The sequence below is a fragment of the Eretmochelys imbricata genome, chromosome 5 (genome assembly GCF_965152235.1).
Source record: "Eretmochelys imbricata isolate rEreImb1 chromosome 5, rEreImb1.hap1, whole genome shotgun sequence".
Taxonomy (NCBI): Eukaryota; Metazoa; Chordata; order Testudines; family Cheloniidae; genus Eretmochelys; species Eretmochelys imbricata.
This window is the reverse complement of record NC_135576.1, coordinates 124,066,878-124,089,410: the sequence shown is the minus strand read 5'-3', so window position 1 is coordinate 124,089,410 and position 22,533 is coordinate 124,066,878. Positions and strand designations below refer to the sequence as shown.

At 46.9% G+C, this 22,533-nt stretch overlaps 1 protein-coding gene across 1 annotated transcript in view; it reads left to right on the top strand.

Annotated features, from left to right (window-relative positions):
- Positions 1-229: 229 nt before the first annotated feature.
- Positions 230-22,533, top strand: part of SHB (SH2 domain containing adaptor protein B) — a 144,836-nt gene continuing 122,532 nt past the window's right edge. The window contains exon 1 of the mRNA XM_077817821.1: positions 230-772. Within this exon, the coding sequence (XP_077673947.1) occupies positions 230-772 (543 nt within the window). The remainder of the gene's footprint in view (positions 773-22,533) is intronic.

The following is a 22,533-nucleotide window of genomic DNA, read 5'->3' as shown; positions in this document are numbered from 1 at the left end:
CGCTCGCTGCCCGGAGCGGGAGCCGGGGAAGCGGCGCTGCGCGGCGGTGCCCGCGGGGAGCCCCCGGCTCCGGGAAAGTTGCGCGCGGGGCAGGAGGCGGCCCCCATGGCGGGGCAGGGGCTGCCGCGGGCCGGGCGCGGCGGTGGGCAGCACCCCTGAGCGCCGGGCAGCGCCCCGGCCCGGCCCCCCGTGCGCCCTCCCCATGGGCGCTGCGCCCTAGCGCCGGACCATGGCCAAGTGGCTGACCAAGTACTTCAGCCTGGGCAACAACAAGGCCAAGAGCCCCCCGCAGCCGCCGCGGCCCGACTACCGGGACCGGCGCCCCGGGGCAGAGCTGCTGGCCGCGCACCGCCACACCTCGCCCCGCCTGGCGCCCCGCCACCTGTGCGACGACCCCGGCGAGCTGCTGCGCGCCTACCGCGCCCAGAAGGAGCGCGACTTCGAGGACCCCTACAGCGGGCCCGGCTCGTCCCTGCGCAAGCTGCGCGCCCTGTGCCGCCCGGAGCCCTGCGCGCCCGAGGAGCCGGCCGCCAAGCCCCCCTCGGCCGCCGGCTCGCCGCACCTCTTCCGCAGCCAGAGCGAGCGCCGGCCGCCCACCCCGCCCGACGGCCGCTACCTCTCCCCCAAGCACCGGCTCATCAAGATCGACAGCGGCTGCGAGGGCGGCACGGCCGCGGCCATCACCTGGAGCCCGCCCGGCGGCGCCGCCAAGAAGGGGGGCAAGTGCCCGGAGCCGCCGGAGAGCAGCGCGCCCTCCGCCAAGCCGGAGAAGGTGAGCGAGCCGCTGGGCGTGGGCGGGGAGTTAGCAACCCAGGGCGGGCGGGACAGCGCCTAAGGGACCCGGCGGCCTGCGGACGTGCTGGGTCTCGGGGCGGAAAGGCCAGCGGTCCCCGAAGCCCGAGGCTTGGCAGGGCTGGGACCCGCGCCGGTGCTGGGCAGTGTGCAGCGGGCACCCAGCTGCCCTGTCTGCGGGAGCCGGAGTGACCCCGGTTCTGCACACACCTGCCGGGCATCTTGGAGACGCAAGGTGCGAAGTGCTTGAGGGGAGACCAGCTAGGGGGGCAGGTTGTTTCTTGGTCAGGGGCCTGGCCTCCCTGGGCACCGCTAGGCTCCGACTTGGTGCGTGCAGAGGGTGGCTCAGCTGCTTTCTCTAACCAAATCAAAGAACAAGATCTGATGCCATCATGTGTCAGACGGGGGAAGGAAAAGAGGAAGGAGAGGTGTCCAGGTCAGTAAAGGGGGAGAGACTTTTAATCTCAGTATTGCAGGGAATAAGATTTGGAAAAGAGAAAAAGAACTGTGGGTCAGGCACTCCAATAACCAGAGTAGTCAAAGGAGTGTAACACCAGCGACTTGGTGTTGGCACTGGGAGCTGGCAGGTGTTAGCCAGGTTGCTAGGAATGCTGAGGGTACATCCCCACCTGTTCTGTTACTGTCTGTGATTTTATGTCACCAATGCATCAAACATCAGAAAGCTAGTGAAGCTTTTTACAGGTTTGGCTGTGACCTACTTTTCCTGATATTCAATCCATCTCATTATTTTGTCTTCAGATATGAAAAGTGATTTATGTGCTAGAAGCAGGAGATTTCTTGGGTTCGCTCATTTGCATTTTCCCTGAAGATGCTCTCTGGAAATGATTTTGTGATTTAAGTTATGGGTGCTGACGATGTAACTTTTTGGCATCTGTTCATAGGGAAAGCAGTGTACATCACCTGCTTCCTTCTGCATGTATTGCTGATATTTCTGTAGGCAGTCGTACTGAACAAATTACAAAAGTTGATTTTAAGAGTAAGGCAAATGGTAGTGAGATTGCTTTTGAGACTGTTTATTTAAGGGAAACTTGTGCCCAGTGTTTGGAGAGGCTTTTTAAAAATATACATTCTCTTCCATACAACTGAATTATTTTGCTGGTCACTACTGACTTCTGGCGTGGGTGCTAGAATATAAGAATACCTGACCAAGATGTGATTCAGCACATGAGGTTCACTCCATATGTCTGTCACTGACTGCGATGAATTTTATGGAAGGGCTGCTTTTAGTCACTTATGTCAAAATGTAAATAGACACTCTATGGTGATGAGCACCATAGAAGTGCCAGTAAATGAATGGGAGGGGAAGTTCAGTGGCAAAGGTGAAGCAGAGATTAAGGTTGAGTAAAGTCCCATTGATTACGCCATATCTTTTGGTGGTTTGTGCAAGAGACGGCACAATACTGAAACAGACTTCAGTGCTTGAGGCTCAACTGTAAATAGTTTGCTTTCTTCTCACAGCAGTGGTTCCCAAACTTTGACAACCTCTGAACTCCTTTCACTAAAATGTCAAGTCTCGTGAACCCCCTCCTAAAAATGAATATTTCTAGGGATTTTCTCTTTTACCTGTGTATAAATGATAAAAGCAGTGATCTTGGAAATATAAAATTTGTTTTTGACATGCTTATTACACACTATTTATTATTTATCATTACAGTATTTTTATTACATTGTGAAAATGGCAACACTCTTCCAAGATCTCACTTTCGTAGTTTGTATCATTTTGAGTTAAGCCTGTTTATAAGACAAGGCTCCTATGTTTCATCAAGGAGTATCAGGTGTAAAACAGCATTAAGGTATTTAAGAAGCCAACTCAATGAGTTCCTCCCACACAAGCATTCAGGTCTTGAGCAGTCCAGGCAAACAACGCACGTTACAACAAAGCTTAAACTTGTTCTTCATAATAATTTTAAAAACAATAATAGCTGCCTATTTAATTTTAAAAACAGCAAAACATATCCACCTCCCTTTCCATTTCTTATAAGGAATCTTGAAGTTTAAATCTCCTCAGTGTGATAGATAGGCTTGCTTTGATCTGCTTAGCTCTTGGCAATCCAGGGGCTCCGGGCTGCCCGTCCCTAGGGAAAGCTCTGTCCATCATTAGGGAATTTTTCCCCCGAGAACCCCCTGTAACATTTCACGAACCCCAGTTTTGGACCCACTGCTCTACAGGTACGTACCAAGCACTGCAAACACTAGACTATCTATGGAGAAATCATGGTGGCCTTTGTACAGGGAAGTAGTATAAATCATTTAAAAGTGAAGCAGGTATCCCTGCTTTTATTATCCTGATAACCATAGTCTAGTTTTCCCTTAGCGCAGTGACTAGTTTTTTAATTCAACGGTAGCATACTCTGGAGCGTACAGGAGAGATTAATGTAACAGTAGGTTCATATAATCTAAATATTTGCTGGATATTATCAATTTAAATTGGGTAAGTGTGTGCATGTTTAGGCATATGACCTGGTTGAATTGAATAGTAACACATTGCCATGAAGATTTAAATGAATAAATGATATTCTGTCCTAACCTAATTCCAAATAAATCAAGTTGTCAGGATAAAATAAGATTAAAACTCCAAGATATTTATTGTATTGTCAGTCATATGTAGTCACTGACTGGAAACACTTCTTTTCAAGGAAGTGAGTGATTTAAAGTTATTAATTCTTATTTCACTTCTCCATAGGCCGCATGGCTTGAGATGTGTATTTGAAAGTGGCATGCCCCAGGCATCTCCTCCTCTGGGGCATGTATATTCAGAAAGTACCTGCCTAGAGGGCATATGCAATGCATAATAGTTGCTCATTGGGCATGAATTTATAAAAATCACGTGACCGTCACAAGCAAAATCATTTTACTCAATTTTAAACCCTACTGGAGCAAATTTTTTTTTTTTTAAATAGCAGCTTCTAAATCTGCAGCCATGGCAGCCTGTTAGAAAACATGTACAGTATTTACCCATTAGATTGGAACAACTCAGGGAACTGCTCTTTTCAGGTCTCTACTTGTTTTGAGGCTACATGCTTTGTTAAACAAAACAAAAACCCAACCATCGTTGGTTAAAAATAGTTTGGATAAGCAGTTAAAGGCTCTTAAAGTAGCATAATGCCAAAAGTGACTTGATTGTTGGATGGACTCTTCCCAAATCTCCGTTATCTCTTTTCTGCTTTATATAAGTGTGAGAGAGAGAGACAGAGAACACAAACTCTACTTAGCATTTTGAAAAACAAAACTGGAACCAGACCATGGCTGTGGTGTGAAAGCCATATATACTTGACTATTTTTGCCTGAGTAGTGTTGGTCTTGTTTCCTGCTGTGATGGCTCATCTCAGTCATGAACAGTAATGTACCTGGTCTCACGTGGGGGGGGAAAGAAAAGTGCCAGATATAAGTTGTCCGACTTCCTCTGAATAAGTGTGTGCTCAGACGGTATATACACATACATGGTACCAGGCGAATATTCCACATAATAGGATTTGGAGGTTATTACTGACTTTTCAGTGTTCCAAGAAATCCAGCTATAGACTGTGGACTCAACCCAAACAATGAAGCTTTCCTGTTTGGTAACATCAGATGATATTTCTGTTAACTTTCGTGGGAGGCGTTAATTTCCTGAACACTGACTTTCTCAGCTATAGAACAAAGAGGAACTACATAACTTTCCAGCTGAATTATTTGCTTCCCCTCAGTTGTGGAAATGAGAAAACTCTGGCTTTTCCATTACTCTGACAAGCAGTGGAAGGGCCTGGAAAGTTGGCCCAAAAGACAGGGAGTCACTCTTTCTATGAAATACTCTTTAGAATCTTAAGTTCAGCACAAGATTCTCACAGGTATTGGTTGACTTTTTACTAATATTTATGTTTCAGTGTCTAAAGATCCCAGTCGGTGCTGGGGCCCCATGGGTGACAGTGTGATCTACTCAGTGAGTAAGGCACTGGGCCATGGGAGTTGGGGAACCTAGGTTCTCTTTCCAGCTCTGGCACTGATGTGTTGTGGGACCATGGGCTGGTTAGTTCACCTCTCTGGGCCACTGTTTCCTTGCCTGCTCTGTCTGTCTTGTCTGTTTAGATTGTCAGCTCTTTGGGGCAGGAACTGCCTCTCGTTATGTGTTTACAGCAGCTAGCACAATGGGGCTCTGATCTTGGCTGAGGCCTCTAAGCGCTACTGTAATACAAATAATTTGCTAAGCACTAAAGGACAAGCACTCAGGAGACATGATTCTCTGCCCCAACAAACTTGCAATATTCCCAGATAACCAAGAAAAAGCGGCATTCTGCATAGCTCCAACCAAACATATGGCTTTACTTTACGCTTTTTGCTTTAACAGTAACACAAAGTGTCATAAATCTGCTCATGTGTTACTGTCTCATACATTAGACGTCAGTAATTGAGCTGTGCAGTGGGTATAGAACAGAGCTTTAAAATGAATGTAAACGCACCCCAGGAACCCAGTGCCATTGTGGAGTCCTGGCCCTGACAGCATGTGGCAAAGCTTACTGTGTGATGGCCTGTTCGTGAGCCTTATGAAATATGTTTAAACCAATGGAAAACCCGCTGATCTGGCCCAGAGCAACGGTGGGGCAAAAATGAAACCTAAATACTGTTGTCAGCTGGAGCCTCTTGTGCTGTGAAGTGCCTTGTTTGCTTTGTAACTGTTTAGTATCTGTCTTGCACTGCAGATGGAGAGGTACTTAGGAACGAACCTAAGAAGGTTACTAGGCTGTGACTGTAACTTTTGGAAATAGTGGTGGGTTTTTTCTTTTTGAACTTGAGACTCCTCCCCTACATAAAGCTCGTAAAAGCAAATCCATTAGGTGCTGATGCAGTCAAAAAATTAGTTCCTGCAGGAATATCTGACACGATTTAGTTAACACAAAATCAAGCTGATCCCTCACTGGCTGTCAAAGTTGCATGCACATGTTTGATGTTGTGACTGGAGACAGTCTGTGACTCAGAGGTATCTGAAGAATCAAAGCTGGTGAATTTGGGGAAAGAGTCTTACAAGGAAAAACATCATGGAAGTGAAACCGTGGGAATCAACTGTTAAAATATCTAGTAAATGCATTGTGGGTATGCAAACCTGCATGCTCCAGAGACTCTCACATCTAGTTAGTTCTGTGGGAATTCCATCTGGGTATTTCAGGACAAAACTGGGCCCAAAGAGCTTAGTGTACGTACTGGGCTTTTTTGCTCAAAGCAGTAGTTGCCATGGTACTTATTTCCTAGAACTCTTTGAGGTGGAATTGAGAGGGCCTGATTCATCTCTATCTTGAACTTTGTGTCTTCAGGTAGGTGTGTGCAAAATGGGGATGAAGCATATCAGTAGCATCCTCCCCTGGTGGGAACTTTCACACACCGTCGCCTTCACCCTCTTCCACAGGTGTGAAGGACAACGCAAGGTACCATGCAGGAGAGAATCTGGCCCAGAATGTCCGCTTCTATTTAAGGCATGCTTTTGTTAAAAGCTTACGTTTGGTTGCATTAATTAAACTTTGAGTACAGATTGTTTAAAGCGACTAAGCCAAAAGCGCTCCTCTTCCTTTTAAAGGTCTGAGTGGTTTTCCTCCCTAAGATCATCTCAGGTTTCAGACTGTGGAAAAAGTGTTTGTTTTAATCACTGTTCTCGTTTCGTAACAAATAACTTCCTGCACAGTCTCCTCTGCATTAGCCATGGAATGCAGTGACACATAGCAGGTGCAAGACTTGCTGCCAAAGAAGTGGGTGTATTTGATGGCATAATAAATACTCTTAGTCTGAGGGGGCAGAGCAGAAATGCAGGCGGGGCGCACAAACGCCACATGGCAGCTGCTGGGTGGCAGGGCTCTGTATCTGAATGCCAGAGCCTCGCTGGCACAGTTGGCTGCATTCTCTCCCAAGTTTTGAGGAAGGTATGTCTCTCTGTTCATTTGCACCCATGCTGCTTCATGTGGCCAACAACATATTGCAGCATGAAGAAAAACGTTTTATTTCGTTCTAAAGAACACCGGACGCACAGGCTAAAAGTTATGTGCAAGATGGCTTTGTTGTTTTGACCAGGACAGTTTCATATATTTCAAGCAAGATGGGGATATTCTGTCTGAGCCTTTAATCTGGAATTAGTGATCCTAATATAACATTCCTGTTCAGAGTGGTGATATTTTTTTAAATGAGATTTTTTTTAAATGTTTTTAAAATATTTTTTTAAATGAGATTTCTTTGACACATTCTTAAATATTTCCGGTTTCTTCCTTGCTGTGTAAAGTATCAATCTGTCTTTTGTGGACTCATTGCACGTAAGAAATTAAAACAACCAAAAATGGGTCTACTGTACATGGTGATGAAGTGGTGTAATTGATACTAGTATTTAAACAGGCTTGAAAGTTGTAGGATTGCTGTGCACAAGAGGCATGTAGATTTTGAAGGACAAAATAAGAGTGTGTTCTTCTACGGTGCCTCTTATCTGAAGATCTGTAAGTACTTCACAAATGTTGAATTGTAACACTTGTTTGAGCATGTGTACACACACAGGTGTGATTATTCTAGTGGCAGGCCAAGTACAGCAACTGTCTAGCATTGGTCAGCAATCCTGCCACAGTCCAAGTGAGAAGTATCTCCACTTAGAATGGTAAGGGGCTATCCATAGGCAGAATGTAAGTATCTGCCGTGGACTCACCCTGGGAAGAAGTGCCATGCCATAGGATGATATGTTGAGGGGTTATACTGTACATTCCTATTGACAGACTGCACGCTGGACCATCATGGAACCCCTGTTCAATGCTGACTCAGTAAAATGCCACCCATGAAATAACCATCATCTAGCTAGTCCTCTGAGATCTCCCCTCCAAGCATTGGCCCACCCTGACTGCTTGGCTTGTGAGATCTGTTCAGATTACAGCCAGGAGGGTAAGGTTGGTGGACAGTAGTCAGGGGAGGCTAGCATAGGAAAGGAAGAGGAGAATTTGTAGGTTGGTATGCATCCGTTTTCCTTCAGCATTCCAGTATCCTCTGTTTTTCTCCGATTACGAAATACCATGTTGTAAGCACTCACTACTCATGGAAACTTTCCAGTCAGATATCTTCAATATAGCCCTGTGCACATGAGCAAACTCTCTTCCATAAATAATTGAGGGTACCGGTAACCTGAGAATCAAATGAATTACTTGAGAAGTTAGAGTAATAAATGCCATGGATAGTGCATCTTCAGTGTCCCTGACCACCAGGCCTGTTAATTACTTCTAACTGCTTGTATTTGATGTCTTGTGATACTGATTTCCTTCCCCCGCCTGCCTGCCTTCCTTAATAATTGTAAGAATAGATTATTTCACATCATGCATCTTTTCCTCTTTCCGGTCCCTCATTCTGTCTGCACCTATTTTGTCTCAAGAAATGGTGACTTCCCCATCGGTGAGCATGACCTGAAAGCCAGTTGCTTGGCTCTTTTGATCAAGAGCTCTCGCGCTCTGGGTCATCATAAAGCTGTTTTTTTTGGAAATAACTTTTGACAGTCTCTTGACTGCTGTTTTAAAACCAGAACAGCTGTTAGGTCTGAAGCAGTTTCCTTAGCAGTGAAGGGTAAAACTGGAAAGTTTGTGGCTTGAGCATTGCACATTTCATCACCGCAGTATCTGAGCATCTCACGACAACCTGTGTGGTATGGGAATATTATCTCTATTTTTCCAGGCTGGGAACAGAGCTGCAGAGAGGTCAGAAGAAGTCAGGGTCAGATTGGGAAGAGGCCCAACTTCTCCTGAGTGCTTCTTGCTTTTTGGGCACCAGTGTTCTTATAAGGTCAGGTGACCAGATGTCCTGTTTTTAAAGGGACAGTCCCCTTTTTTGGGACTTTTTCTTATATAGGCGCCTATTAGTCCTTACCTCAGGTCCCGTTTTTTTCACAGTTGCTATCTGGTCACCCTATTGTAAGGTCAAGTTTATGTTCTGAAGGTGGTGCTTTTTCTATCAAAAAGACTGAGCTGAACCTAGGTGTGTCCACCCTTCCCTGGCAGTAAGACACCGGCCAACCTCCTAAACCCCCATAACAAGGGTGATTCTATTTTTTGTTCACTACTTAGGGCACGTTTACACTTAAAACACTGCATTGGCACAGCTCCAGCGCTTTAATGAAGATGCTCGACACCGACGGGAGAGAGCTGTCCCGTAGCCACAGTTAATCCACCTCCCTGAGAGGCGGTAGCTGTCTGGATGGGAGAAGCTCTCCCTTCAACATAGCGCTGTCTACGCGGGGGCTAGGTTGGTATAATGACATTGCTCAGGGATGTGGATTTTTTCATACTGCTGAGTGATGTAGTTGTACCGACATACGTCTGTAGTGCACAACAGCCCGTAGTGGGGAGCGTAATGCATTAATGTCTGTGACGTGCTCTGATCGTGTAGTGATAAGTGTTACAGAAAAACCTCCAGAAAATAAACTTGATTCAACCACAGTTGGTTGAGTTGTCACTTAGAGCAATGTGGTGAGCAAAATCTAGATCTTCCAGTGCTCTCTTGTTGAGCTGTACAATTCCTGTGTTGTATCTATCTGCTTTTTCTCATGATGAAGTCAGTGGCGATGTCGAACAGGAGAGGTGAGATTATATTCTAGTTTGGCACCAGTGTCTAGGGTGAACCATTTCCTCAAGCCTGCGTGTACTTTCTGTGCATGCTGCATCGCAAAAACAATGGGGTTAATTCGTTATGAAAAAATATATCTAATGAGAACCCCAGCAACTCCCCATTCAAGCTTTACTTGAGAAGGCAAAGGAATAGTAGAGAGGAATCTTCATGTACCTTGGCAGTAAAGTGTAAGCCAATGGGAATATCTGGAAGGGAATAATGTCATGAATTGGCAACTTGGCAACTGCATTCCCCAGCTTACACAAGATTGGGTGTACAGACAATCTGCTATTTTAGTATTGTGTCAGGAGGATGTTAAACAGTAGCTACAAAACTTCAATATTTTTAAATGAGCAAGTACAGATAACATGCAGCCAAGATTTTTAAAAGAACTGGCTGAGCAGCTGGCTGGACTGTTAGTTGTTTGCTTTGTAAAATTATGTAAAATGGTAGCTATTAAATGGAATGAATTTGTAACCGATACTGAGATTTGTTAACTTTGGAGATAAGTAGTTGTTAAATGCTATGCAGAAAAGAAGATGAAGACAGGTGTTAAGAATGAGGCCCAAGCATCTGCTATAGCAGGCATGCCATTGGGCAGCTGGAGAAACATGGACAAGGGGCCTACCAAAATAATCTCTCCACCAAACAGTATTTAGAGAGGGAAAAGTTTTGGGCTTCAACAACACAGAGAGTGACACAGGCCAGACAGCATTGGTGGAGCCTTGTTTGTGCCCTAAGCTATGTCTGATGGATTCAGAACAACCAGTAAGTCTGAGCTTCAGCTTGTGGAGGAGAAAAGGACCTTTTGGTGTGGGTGTGTGTGAACTAATCTGTGTTTGCAGAGAACGTGACCGGGTTCCATCTCCAAACGGCGAGGCAGTGCTTTGTCTTTCATGGGTGATGTTTTGTCACAAGTGAAAAGGATGAAGCAGCCCAAAATCATTTTTGTGACATGAGATTAAAGAATGCAATGGGGGCAGAGGGGGAATGTTGGGTCACATGGTGGTGATCTGGCTGCAATCTGAATGGTGATGTTGTGGGCCATTGGAGGAGATCATTTAGACTTCTGCTCACGGAGCGTACATGTTGCTGGAGATTGCTTGACCCATGGCTTTTAATGCTATCTTATGTACTGCAAACCAGTCTGTGACTAGCCCCTTTTGTGTGATTCTCTCTTAAGGGTCTGGTGTGAGTGCCTTGCTTGTGGATGCTAGCTGTTGTAATAAGGGTACCGTATGTGACACTGTGTCTCCTGTTCCTGCTGCCAGACTGCTCCCCTGGTACGGCAGTAAGGTTTCCCCACAAATGCCGTACTTCAGGAGCAGGGTGTAAGTCCTTCAGAGCTCTTGGGATGACACTGTTCAGCCAAGAGTAGATGTGTGGTGCTTATAACTATCTGCTGGGTCGGTCTCCTGGATCCTTCTCGCTGAGGACCTCCCTCCATTGGAATGGGTTGCAGCGGGTCAGTTTGCCCCTGGAAGCTGTGTTGGCCTGTCCCTATCACACAGTGAATGTGTGCGTAGCCTGCCCTAGTTATTGTTTTAACTGATTTATTTGATAATGGCTTGGATCTCTCTTGTGCTTGCCCACTAAACCACTGTGTGGATCAGGCTATGCAGTTGCCCCTCTCTGTGACCAGGGATCCCAGCGGTGGCTTAGCAGAGCATTGGGCTGCTAGGGAGAATGCAGCAGCCTGTGGTCCTGCCTCTACAGGCATAGACTGGTCTAGAATTCTTCCAAAACTGTCTAAGCTTTGCTTCTAGCTTCTCAGATCCGAGGTCCGGGAGGGGGGTTCTGAATACCCCAGCTAATGATAAACTTCTATCTTTAATGACTCTCCTTCCCAGGGAATTGTCACAAGGAAAGGCTAGTAATGTGCTCTTCTGCCTATTTACCTAGCATTAAGGAACCAAACTTACTGGCCCAGATGAGCGTGCTCTGTAATATCGGGTATCGGCTACCATTTCTTTGTAACCTCGTTCTCGTTCAGTCTCCTCCACACAACCTTTGCTCTGCCCTAGGATTTGTCTGTTTGGTAGCACAGCTGAAATTCATTAGCCAGCAATGGGTTAACGAGCAGGCTCTGACTGCAGAGAACAAATAGCTCCTTATTGCTACTTGCAGCTCAGTTTGTGCACTCTGACTACTTGGGCACTTCTTGCTCGCTCTCGGATGGATTTGTGCTAGGTAGTACCCATTCTCTCGGGAGTAAAGGATGAATGCAGAGGTGCGCTCTACCGTGTTAATGGGTAAGTCCTGATGAAATTCTGCACTCTCAGGCTGATGGGTGCAGGTGACAACATTGTTTGAGGTTGGGGAGGAAGGACATAATCTACCCCATTTTCATTCCTGGTGCTTCTTCCCGGACAGCAATACTAAAATTCTTATGCGGCTGCAGTTCTACTTGTAGATACATTAACGCTTTCTTTAATATGCAGTGTTCTGTGCCTACGTTATTCAGTAACTTGTGTTTTCAGCAGCCTCTGACTGTGTTAAATGCTCAATGTATCTTATGCCCTAAGCAGGCTTCAGATATAGGTTTGGAGCAAAATCAATTTGGCCTAGTTACGACTGGCTTTTGTTTCTTTCCTTCTACCTCTAACAGAGCCACATTCTGAAAGAGTCCTCAAAGGAATTCAGTAATGATGAAAACTGCAGCCAGCGGTTTAGCCTCCACAACAGGGAGCTTGCTGACGGCAGGTTTTTAGAATAGCCCTTTAAATTTTAGCTGGAAAGCCAACAAACCACTATTACCCAACAATTAAATTGCCAAGAGCCACGGTTGGGCTCTGAGTGCTTCAAATGGTTTTTGTGGATTTTCATCTTAATTTCTTTTTAAATTACTATTGTGAGTCACTCTTGGGTTTTTCTGAATATTTGTAGTCAGAAATAACAGTAAACCATTGTCCCTTTGATATAGCTGTCAGGAAGTGCAGCGTTTGGTTGGTGACAACAGGTTTTCAGCTCTGAGACTTCTCTTGCTTTCAGATGCATTTTCCTTGTGTCTCTAAGTTGCGTTCACTTGCACTCTGAAATTTCGTCAGGGTGACTTTAGTCGCTTGCCTTTTCATATGGTGCTTCTAAACTTAAGGATGCAAAGCATGTCACTAACTACGTATACAGGGGTCATGTTGCCCCCTGCTGTATTCCATCACCTCTGATGTATGATGTGTAACCGCTCACAGCACCATGACGGAGTTCCTGATGGGGAAAAGTGAAGAGAGAATGTGTGTAGACATAATATATTATTCGGGTTCAAAATAGGTAACTGCTTGCTCTTACAAGAAGTGCCCTGATGTATTAAGATCTTGTATAGACAGGAACTAAGCTCTGATTCTCATTGAAAATACAGTACTACCAATAACCCAAAGCCTAACACACCCCAGGCATGCTGGAGGTACTGGTGTGTAACTCTCGCTCGGCAGGAAGAGCGCTCGCTAGTGAGCTTACAATGCTACTGCAGCAATTCTCCGATCTGAGGACTAACCAGGCCTGACCTTGCCAAGCTTGTGAGATCTGAGAAGATCACAGCCCGCGGTGGCATGGCTGTAGGTGAAAATGTAACTTCTCTTGCAAAGCATCTCAATTGATCCTGGCACAACAATGTTCAGAGAGCACTTTAAAGGAATGCATACCCTCCAAGCATGCACATTTGTTAATTAGCCTGTCTCTACTTTCTACAGGTATAGGAAAGAAATTCCAGTTGAAGTTCTTCTGCCCACATCTGCTCTGAGACTCCCAGTGCAATGTGCACTGGTGGGAAATCAATGTTTGCTTTTTGAAAACGCTGCCTTCTGAACAAGAATCTCTGTGTCACGGGGAGAAGTGTTTGTGAAAGTGGGTCTGCTTGCCCCACTCTAGCATGCGGTGTGGTGAGGGCACCTTGGTGTGCTCACATGGCTTTCACACCTTGTGGCTACTCAGTAAATCCTCTGTGCCATTGGGAGGCAACCAGAGATCAGATACAGCGAAGAGGGGATGGTAAGTGAAAGTTTGCCAACACCCTCTGTGCACCTATCTCCTTTCCAAGCCCCCCTGCAAAGGAGGGACTTGGCTATAGCTGATGCTGGGCGGATGAGCTGGAGTCGAGCCAGAGATCTCCTGCAGCAGGTCTCTAAGAAATAGTCACTTTGCAGGCAGTTTAAATCCTAAATCTCCTCTGTGAGGATTTGCTGCAGCTGGCAGCTATGTATGAACCGCTAGGTTTAGTGAGTTCTCAATAGTAACAAAGAAAATAAGTTAACGGAACCTTGCAGGCCTTTCTAATCCCTTCTCCCCAGAACTGCCAAAGGAAACGGCTTTAAAAAGTATGTGAAGTTCAAATAACTGAGACTGATTCTTCTCAGTGGAGAAGATGAAATGAAGGATCTGAATTAGTGACTGGAACCTGCTGGAGACTATTCTCCTTTGGCATCTTAGCAAAAAGTTTCTAAGACTGGCTCTGGGCCTGCAGAGCTCTACTTCAGGAAGAGATCTGTTTATCTCCAGTACTCATCTGCCCCCCAGTCACTGCAGTGTCACGGAGCCTCAGGATCTTTATTGTATTTCTCCTCGCAGCACCCTAGGGGCAGGGCAGGGCCGACATCTACATTGGACAGCTGGGACCCGAGGCATAGAGAGGCCAAGCGACTTGCCCAGGGTGACACTGGAAGTCAGTGGCAGAGCAGGGACTTGGATCCAGGCCTTCTAAGTCTAGGCTAGTGCCCTGACCACTGGTCCATCCATAAGAACCTAAGAATGGCCATACTGGATCAGACCAAAGGCCCATCTAGCCCAGTGTCCTGTCTTCCAACAGTGGCCAATGCCAGGTGCCCCAGCGGGAATGAACAGAACAGGCAATCATCAAATGATCCATTCCCTGTGGCCCATTCCTAGCTTCTGGCAAACAGAGGCTAGGGCCACCATGAGCAATTAAGAAATGAAGGTGTGTGTGATCTGAATTTGGGTCCCAAGCTCTTTGCTGAGGGACCTGGGTTAGCACGGGATGAGGCCATCTTGTGACTTCCCACCCCCACCTCCCCAAAAACTAAAACTACTGGTTCCAGGGCTCCAGAGAGTCCCATCTGGCCCAGCACAGTGGAAAGAAATCCCCTGTTAGCATGGGCAGCTAGTGATCCGGCCGTTGGGTGGGAGACTAGCCCCTGTCGCCTCCCATCCCCCTCCCGCGCAGGAGCCCAGAGCACCTCCATCGCGGCCCCAGCACCATCCACCCCGAGTCCCTGCAGGAGACCAGCCCCAACCAGCCTGCGCCAGGGCAGAGCGCAGGGAACTGCAGGAGGGGTTCTGGGGGTGGAGCATGGACAGGGCCATGCCAGGCTGTTTGGGGAGGCACAGCCTCCCCCAGGCTACGCTACCTGCCACCCATGCCTGTTAGCAGGGTGCAGGAGTGGGTTTCGGGTGAAGAGTCTAGCTGGGGAGTCCTAGTGGAGCCTTTCCACTAAGCCAGAACAGTGAGCTAAGCTCTGAGCTGCCGAGGCTGAGCAATACAGTGAAGTGTCCTGACTTGACTTCCTTAAGGGTGGGAGTTGAAAATGAATCTGTAAGAGACAGTTTGCTCGTTAAGATGTTGCCGGAGGCAAAGTTGCACAGGGACTAGGTGCTGCCACTGCACTTTAGGAGACCTCGGTACAAATTCTTCCTTGGCTCACCCGTGAAAATGAGGTAGGTGCTCTAGTCTTATTCCCTAGCAAACCTTTGCTCATACGCTGGGAAACTGCCACGCAACTTCATGTGCTTGCCAGTGCCTGCTCCAGGGGCCATGGACTGAAACAGCAGGGTATTGCGGGTCAGAACCCAAGTTCCTGGTCTGAGCTGCGTGGGGAAGTTCGCCCAGGATCTGCTCCTGCTAGCACTGTTAGTCAGTTTCGCTGTCCCAAGCCTGACCTAGGCCTGGTGTGCTCTCCTAAAGAAATAATCAATCTGCCTGAGTCAGCTGTTCCAGGAGCTGCTCCTTCTGGGGTAGCAAGAGCTGCAACTGTGTGAAGGGGGCAGAAGTGTGGGAGATAACTAAGGGGGGTGGGGAGGGACTTACCCCGAGCTTCTGGAGAATCAAGGCTTTTGATTTCAACAATTTCCACCCCACCATCAACTTCAGCCTGGACCAATCCACACAAGAGATCCGCTTCCTGGACACGACAGTGCTAATAAGTGATGGTGACATGAACACCACCCTATACCGGAAACCTACTGACCGCTCTACTTACCTACATGCCTCCAGCTTCCATCCAGGACACATCACACGATCCATTGTCTACAGCCAAGCCCTAAGATACAACCGCATTTGCTCCAGTCCCTCAGACAAATACAGACCCCTACAAGGTCTTTATCAAGCATTCTTAAAACTACATTACCCACCTGGGGAATTGAGGAAACAGATTGACAGAGTGAGACGGGTACCCAGAAGTCACCTAGTCCAGGACAGGCCCAACAAGGAAAATAACAGAACAACACTGGCCATCACATACAGCCCCCAGCTAAAACCTCTCCAGCACATCATCAACGATCTAAACGTATCCTGGAAAATGATCCCTCACTCTCACAGACCTTGGGAGGTAGGACAGGCCTCGCTTACAGACAACCCCGCAACCTGAAGCAAATACTCACCAGCAACTACACACCACAGAAACACTAACCCAGGAACCTATCCTTGCAACAAACCCCGTTGCCTACTCTGTCCCCATATCTACTCTAGCGACACCATTATAGATCCCAACCACATCAGCCACACCATCAGGGGCTCGTTCACCTGCACATCTACCCATGTGATATATGCCATCATGTGCCAGCAATGCCTCTCTGCCAAGTACATTGGCCAAACCGGACAGTCTCTACGTAAAAGAATAAATGGTCACAAATCAGACATCAGGAACGGTAACATACAAAAGCCAGTGGGAGAACACTTCAATCTCCCTGGACATTCAGTAACAGATTTAAAAGTAGCCGTCCTGGAACAAAAAAAAGTCAAAAACAGACCTCAAAGAGAAACTGCAGAGCTACAATTCATTTGCAAACTTCACACCATTAATTTGGGCTTGAATAGGGACTGGGAGTAGCTGGCTCACTACAAAAGCAATTTTCCCTCTCTTCTTATTGACACCTCCTCCCCAATTATTGGGAGTGGACCACATCCACCCTTACTGAATTGGCCCTGTCAACACTGGCTCTCCACTTGTGAGGTAATTCCCTTCTCTTCATGTGCCAGGATATTTATGCCTGTATCTGTAATTTTCACTCTATGCATCTGATGAAGTGGTTTTTTTTTTTTTAACCCACGAAAGCTTATGACCCAATCAATCTGTAACTCTTTAAGGTTCCACCGGACTCCTCGTTGTTTCTGTGAAAACAGACTAACACGGCTACCCCTCTGATACAGGGCTTTTGTGAAATCTCTAGGTTGTGAAACTGGCCTTCCACCTGTGGCCGCTGTGATGTGTGACTGGAGCAGAACCACTGCCCGGTGGGGTGGGGCAGAGCAGCTGCTGCTGTGAGGTGAGAACGAGCCTGGTGCTGTTAGGGTGCCCGAGTGGGTTGCCATCCTGACTCTGGGGGAAGGGTGTGAGAGCCCCTGACAGGGCAGTGGGATCATGGTGCCGCTCCCTTCCTCTCCCACAGCCCTTTGGTAAGGTGGCAGGAGGGGCACCGCACACTGGGCCCTCTCAGCCTTGTAAGAGGATCTCTACGTGCTTGGGTTATGTCAGCAGGGGAGACCCCCATATGTGGGCCCTCAGCTAGGGTGACACGGGGCTGCTGGTGCTGGTCTTCCAGCTGGCTGGGGCCCCACAGCTCCTCAGCAGGCTGCTCCCTGTTTTCTGGGAGGGCTGGGGTCGGCCCCAGAAAAAGGGAGCGCTCCATCTTCCCTGCAGAGGCCTGTGTGTAGGGCCAGCTATCTGGGTGTGGAGGGCGGCGGCCCGGGTGGGCATGTAGGGAGGAGAGCAGTGGGGCATTAATTGATTGGTGCTTGGGGCTGATGCTGAGGCACAGAGCTCAGCCTGCAGGACACCAGGGTCCTCGGGCCAGGGAACTGGGAGTGTGGCTGGAAGGCTGGTGTGTTCTGGGCTGGCAGGGAGGCTCGGTCCTTACACAACACCTGTTAGCCTATGTTCCTCCAGCCCCGAAGAGAACCAGGAACCCGTTCACCTTTGTGCAGGCAGCACTAGAGAAGCTCTGCCCCCCAGAGCCCCACTGTTACTTTCCCTTGCCGAAGCCCCCAGTAGATGTAGAACTGCTCAGGACTGGGATGATCTCGACAGTGCTATAAGCTATGCTGTTAGCTCAGTAATTCTCAATGCCACTCCTTGAACCCAGGGCATGCGGGCTGTGACAGCCTGGCTTGTGGTGCTGGGATGGCTTCTGCCGGCCAGCTGCCTTGCTGCTGGCACCTCAGGATGGCTGCTTACTGGAGCGCTCGTTACTGGTGTTGTACACACCCTTGGTTTTTGTCCTGACCTTTGTCTCTGCTTTGTAATGTTCAGTTTCTCACTCCAGGAATCCTCCAAGAGGAGCGTCCAGCAAGGAGAGGAGGGAGTGAAATCGGCCGCTGTGCTATGTTACACTGACCCAGTGGTGCTGGCTCTGGCCCTGTTTCGCTCGCTAGCCTCGCACAGGAAAAGCGTTCTGCACACCACAGCCATAATCCCTGCTGGCTCATTCCCCGGTCATTTAACCGTCACTGACGCTGGAAGCCTGGGGCAGAGCCTGCACTGAGGGACAGCTGTAAGCTCGCCAGGGATATTTTAAAGAATGTCTAATAATACAGAGATGTGTCTCCATGGCTTAAAGACTTTATGCCATGCTGCTTTGTGTGGGGCCAACCCGTCTATTTAACTTCATAAGCCAGCTCAGGCATGAAGAAAATTGAGAGAGAGAGAAATGACAGCATTTCAGTCCAAATGGCAATAGTGCTGTGTGCGTGCAGTTAGAAACACTTGTTACGGAGTTCAGAAGTTCGAGCAAACGGGGATCCAGGTGAAGTAAATTAAATGCTGAAATTTTCCCAGGGAATGTGCAAAAACAGGTTGAGGCAAAAATGGGGTGTGCTTGGCTTCATATGTTGTAGCTGGAGAAAAGTCCAAACGCTATTAAAAACCATTAGACGCATTTTGTGTTCACTAACTTGCACTGTGCCCTGTCTAAGAAGGAAGCACAGGAGTGACTGCACTTCCCTTGTTTAATGTAATAGGCATCACAGAGAGGAGCATGTTGAAATAAGAAATGTAATCGCTCTTACGTTGGAAATTTAGGCCTTCAGGTGCACTTGATCAAGCTATTTGAGAGTAAAAAGTATTGCAAAGAAAGCAAGTTTGTGTGTGTGTTTTCACATCATGCGCCTTGTGTAGCCAGACTTCTAGAAAGGATGACTCTTTGATGGCTTTTGGTCTTTAAGAATATTGCTACATATTATCCCATGGCTACAGTGTAATTGGTGCTGTAGTTGCTAAATTCTAGGGTTATTTCCTATTACCGATGACATTGAAGTCTTACTGAAATAACTTCCGCACACACAGCATTATATAATGTTTTTATTTATGATGCTTCAGTGTAGATCAGTGTAGCTTCTGAACTCTTTTCTCCTGTCTTGCAGCTAACAAGAAGCATTGACGTTACCAGTGGGCTTGACGGAAAGTTCAGGACAGAGTTAAGGCATTGTCATTTGGGATTGTACCTACAATCCTTTGAAGTGCAGTTCTCATCTACTGTTTTTTCAGTGTATCCCTGGATCTTCTTGCTTCATGCATTTAGAGCCACATCATCTGACTTCAGTGACAAAAATAAAATGTCAATTGCTTTTTACACTCTTTTAGCTCTGTTGCTCTGCAGGTTTGAGAGGGAGTGAGTGGGATTTTTTGACTCGTGTGTGCAGCATCAGCAGATTTACTCACTAAGTTCCAGTTGTGGAAATCCCCTGAAGGAAGTGGGACTGTACATGTGGTGTTGTGGGTCTGACTTGGGCTGCAGACCCTCTAATACTGGCGTTTTGTGATCAAACAGAAAAGAGCCCGGCTTGATTTTTGCAGCATCCAGGCTGAGTTTGCAGAGCTGACAGTAGTGTATGGAGAGGGATTTTATTTAGGCTATGTCTACACTACGCACCTTTTAGCGACACAGTTGTGCCACTACGACGTGCCGCTAAGAGGTGTGCAGTGTAGCTGCTCTTTGTTGGCGGGAGAGAGCTCTCCTGTTGACCAAACTCCCCCCCCACACACACAAGCGGCGACAGCTTTGTCAGTGGGAGAACTCTCCCACCGACAAAGCGCTGTTCACACCGGTGTTTTTCCTTGGTTATTGATTGCCTGCGTTGTTTGGCGTAGTTAGTTCAGATGGGAATGGAGGTGTAAAGGATGTTGACACTTAATTGTTGGGATGCTGGGAACAGTACTTGGCTTGTATATCTCCTTTCTTTGTTAGCATCCAGATTCCTTTTTCCGTTTTCTCATTTCAGAATATTTTAAATGATTATCCCCGTAATAGCTGTAACTTGGCTATACTACACAATGCACTAAAATGCACATTGACTATAGCACATTGTCACACGCAATACGGACTTGTGCTAGAAATGGTTGTTGGTGAACATTGCCAAAGCAGCTGGGAGCCTGACATCAACAAGAGGTTAATTGCAAATTAAAATGAAAGCCTCCTGCTCACTAAAGCATCCCATTCTGTAAGGTTACTAAAATTTAGTCAGCTGCTTGCCTAAACAAAAGGGCATCACACCTGATAAAGGACAATGGTCCTGAGTGGTCTCCGCTTCCTCTGGAATTAACAGGAGTGGAGGGTGCCTGGCATCTCAGAGGATCAAACCCATAGTTGCCAGACTTGTTGAAGTTTTAATAACACTTTATTAACCTATTTCTTTTGCAACAAGTTCATTTAAATTGCAACCAAAAGATTTGCACATCTTAAAGGGAATGAATAGATGAGCTAACTTTCACTTTGTTTCACTCTCTACTTTTCTTGGGCTTTCTGGCTTCAGTTTTGTTTTTTCTTCTCTAGACAAACCAATGCTGCAGTTCCACATTCTGTCAGTTTTTGGCAATTATATGTGGGTATTTGTTCAGCTTTTGAAATATGGGACCTTGGCTATCAACCTGATGCCAGTTACGTGTGTAATTGACCAGGGTAGCATAAAGCTGACAGCTGGAGCTGCAGAACCTGGTATCAAGAGACACATTTTGGTGGTAGAATAGGAAGAAGAAGAATACACTCCAAAGCATTGGGGCCAAATCACGGTTTCCATAAATTTCATAAAATAAACTCCAGTGATCCAGACCATGGAAACTTACATATGATGTGGCCTCTACAGACAGTAGGGTGGTGGCAGGCATCGTATTGTAAAGCAGGGAATATAAGGATATATAATATAAAATAGAGTTGGGTGAGTCTACTATTCTGGGTGGTAAAATTAATATAACCTGTTGGGTTCACTTAAATCTTGGGAGTCTACAAACATGAATCCAGCTCTTCCTTTAGAATTAAAGCTTGTCCAGCAGACAGTCTCTGAAATTCTTAAGTTTAGAGTAAAGTTATTGTTATAAGTTTCCCATCAAGATTTCCTATCCCAAACCCCTACTATCATTTAAATCTCTGTACTTGATGATTATAAAAATAATCAGTGCAAATGTCAAAGGGATGTAGTCTCCTTGGAGACAGAGCCCCATCTGGATCAATTTCTAGCTGTGGCATTAAGGGTGGCTTGGCTGGATATTCAGTTTGTCCATCACTGGTGATCTGATTGGCCACCAAAGCTTTTGGCGACCATGTCACCCCCCCAGTCATGTAGTGGCATTCCTTATTAGACACATTTCATAGGTGGTTGGTCTTCCACGCTAATAATACCATTGCTCATGGAAGTGGCTGCTGAGTTTGGCTGTGAATATCCTCCCTGTTGGTCTTGTCCTGCCACTTATTATGGAGCAGCTGATGATCGAAAATCTGATATTCTTCAACCTTCTTCAGTGCTCCCACTTCACTGCCCTACAGTGAAACTGCTACGACTGTGGCTCTGTCAATCAGCAGCTGCGTCGCAAGCTTCAGAGGCTGCTGAAGAACCCCAAGAAGAATTTTTCATGGGGAGTTTAATTTCCACATTCCCTCAAGGTGCTTCTATCTCACATGGCCTAGCAAATGGAAACTATCTCCTGCCCCTTACAAACAACAGTGTTTTCAACCCTGCCAGCAGCACTGCTCTGGCAGAACCCATGTAGCCCCCATGAAACGGGGGCTCATCGCTTGGGCTCAGTTTGGAGCCTCCATTTGGATCTGCCAATGTAGAGTGCTTGCAACATTTGGCCCATGTATGATTCTTTAACCAAATAACCTGCATCTGCAATCAGAGGGCCCAGTCACAGTCCCACCGCCCTTAATGGGAGTCTTTCCATTGGATTGAATGGGGGTTGTATTGGCCCATTGCTTTGGTTTTTGAGATCTAGAATCCACTTTTTGTCTCCTGTCTCGCAGTTGGGGGAAGTACTGGTTTGAAAAACACTACCTGGGGCAATGTGGTGGTTGGCCTAAATGAGGGTTTTGAGTTTAGCACCTAAATTAAAAACTTGACGCCCCCTTTATAAGCTGGAAAAACGGTGCTTGTATTCTGGAGACCTTTCTGATGCATTTTTACATAGGCAGCTGGGCTAATGGCGTTACATTGACAGGCTGTTTTAAAGGAAACAGCTGCCTGTAGGTTTGTTTGGGAAGCGAGACAGGAAGACCCCTTGGGTGCTGAGGAGGGAAATTTGGTACTTGTTGAAATTCTGCATCATTGTAAAAAGTAGGCAATAAATGTTGGTGCATAGATGGGCATTTTACAAACACTTATTTCCGTTGTGACTTGTGACTGCTTCCTTGTAAGCGTACACGTCTGGAAAAATGAGGAATTCACATTACGTTGTGGAAAATCAGAGTTTGTTTAACACGCACTTCTTCAAAGCTAGCTTAAGTTCATGTATTTCTCCTTTTTAAAAGAAGAATCTCTCCTCTGCCTTCACTGAGCCCTACCTGCCGCTTTACTGTTACGGAGCGGAATTGTATAAGGGTGCCACTGACGTGCCTTATGCATCTTCAGTGACGTCAGAGGGTTTGACACCTTCGCTTGCCTCTCTGCCATCTCGTAAGCGCCGCTCCAGGCAGAGTTGTTCC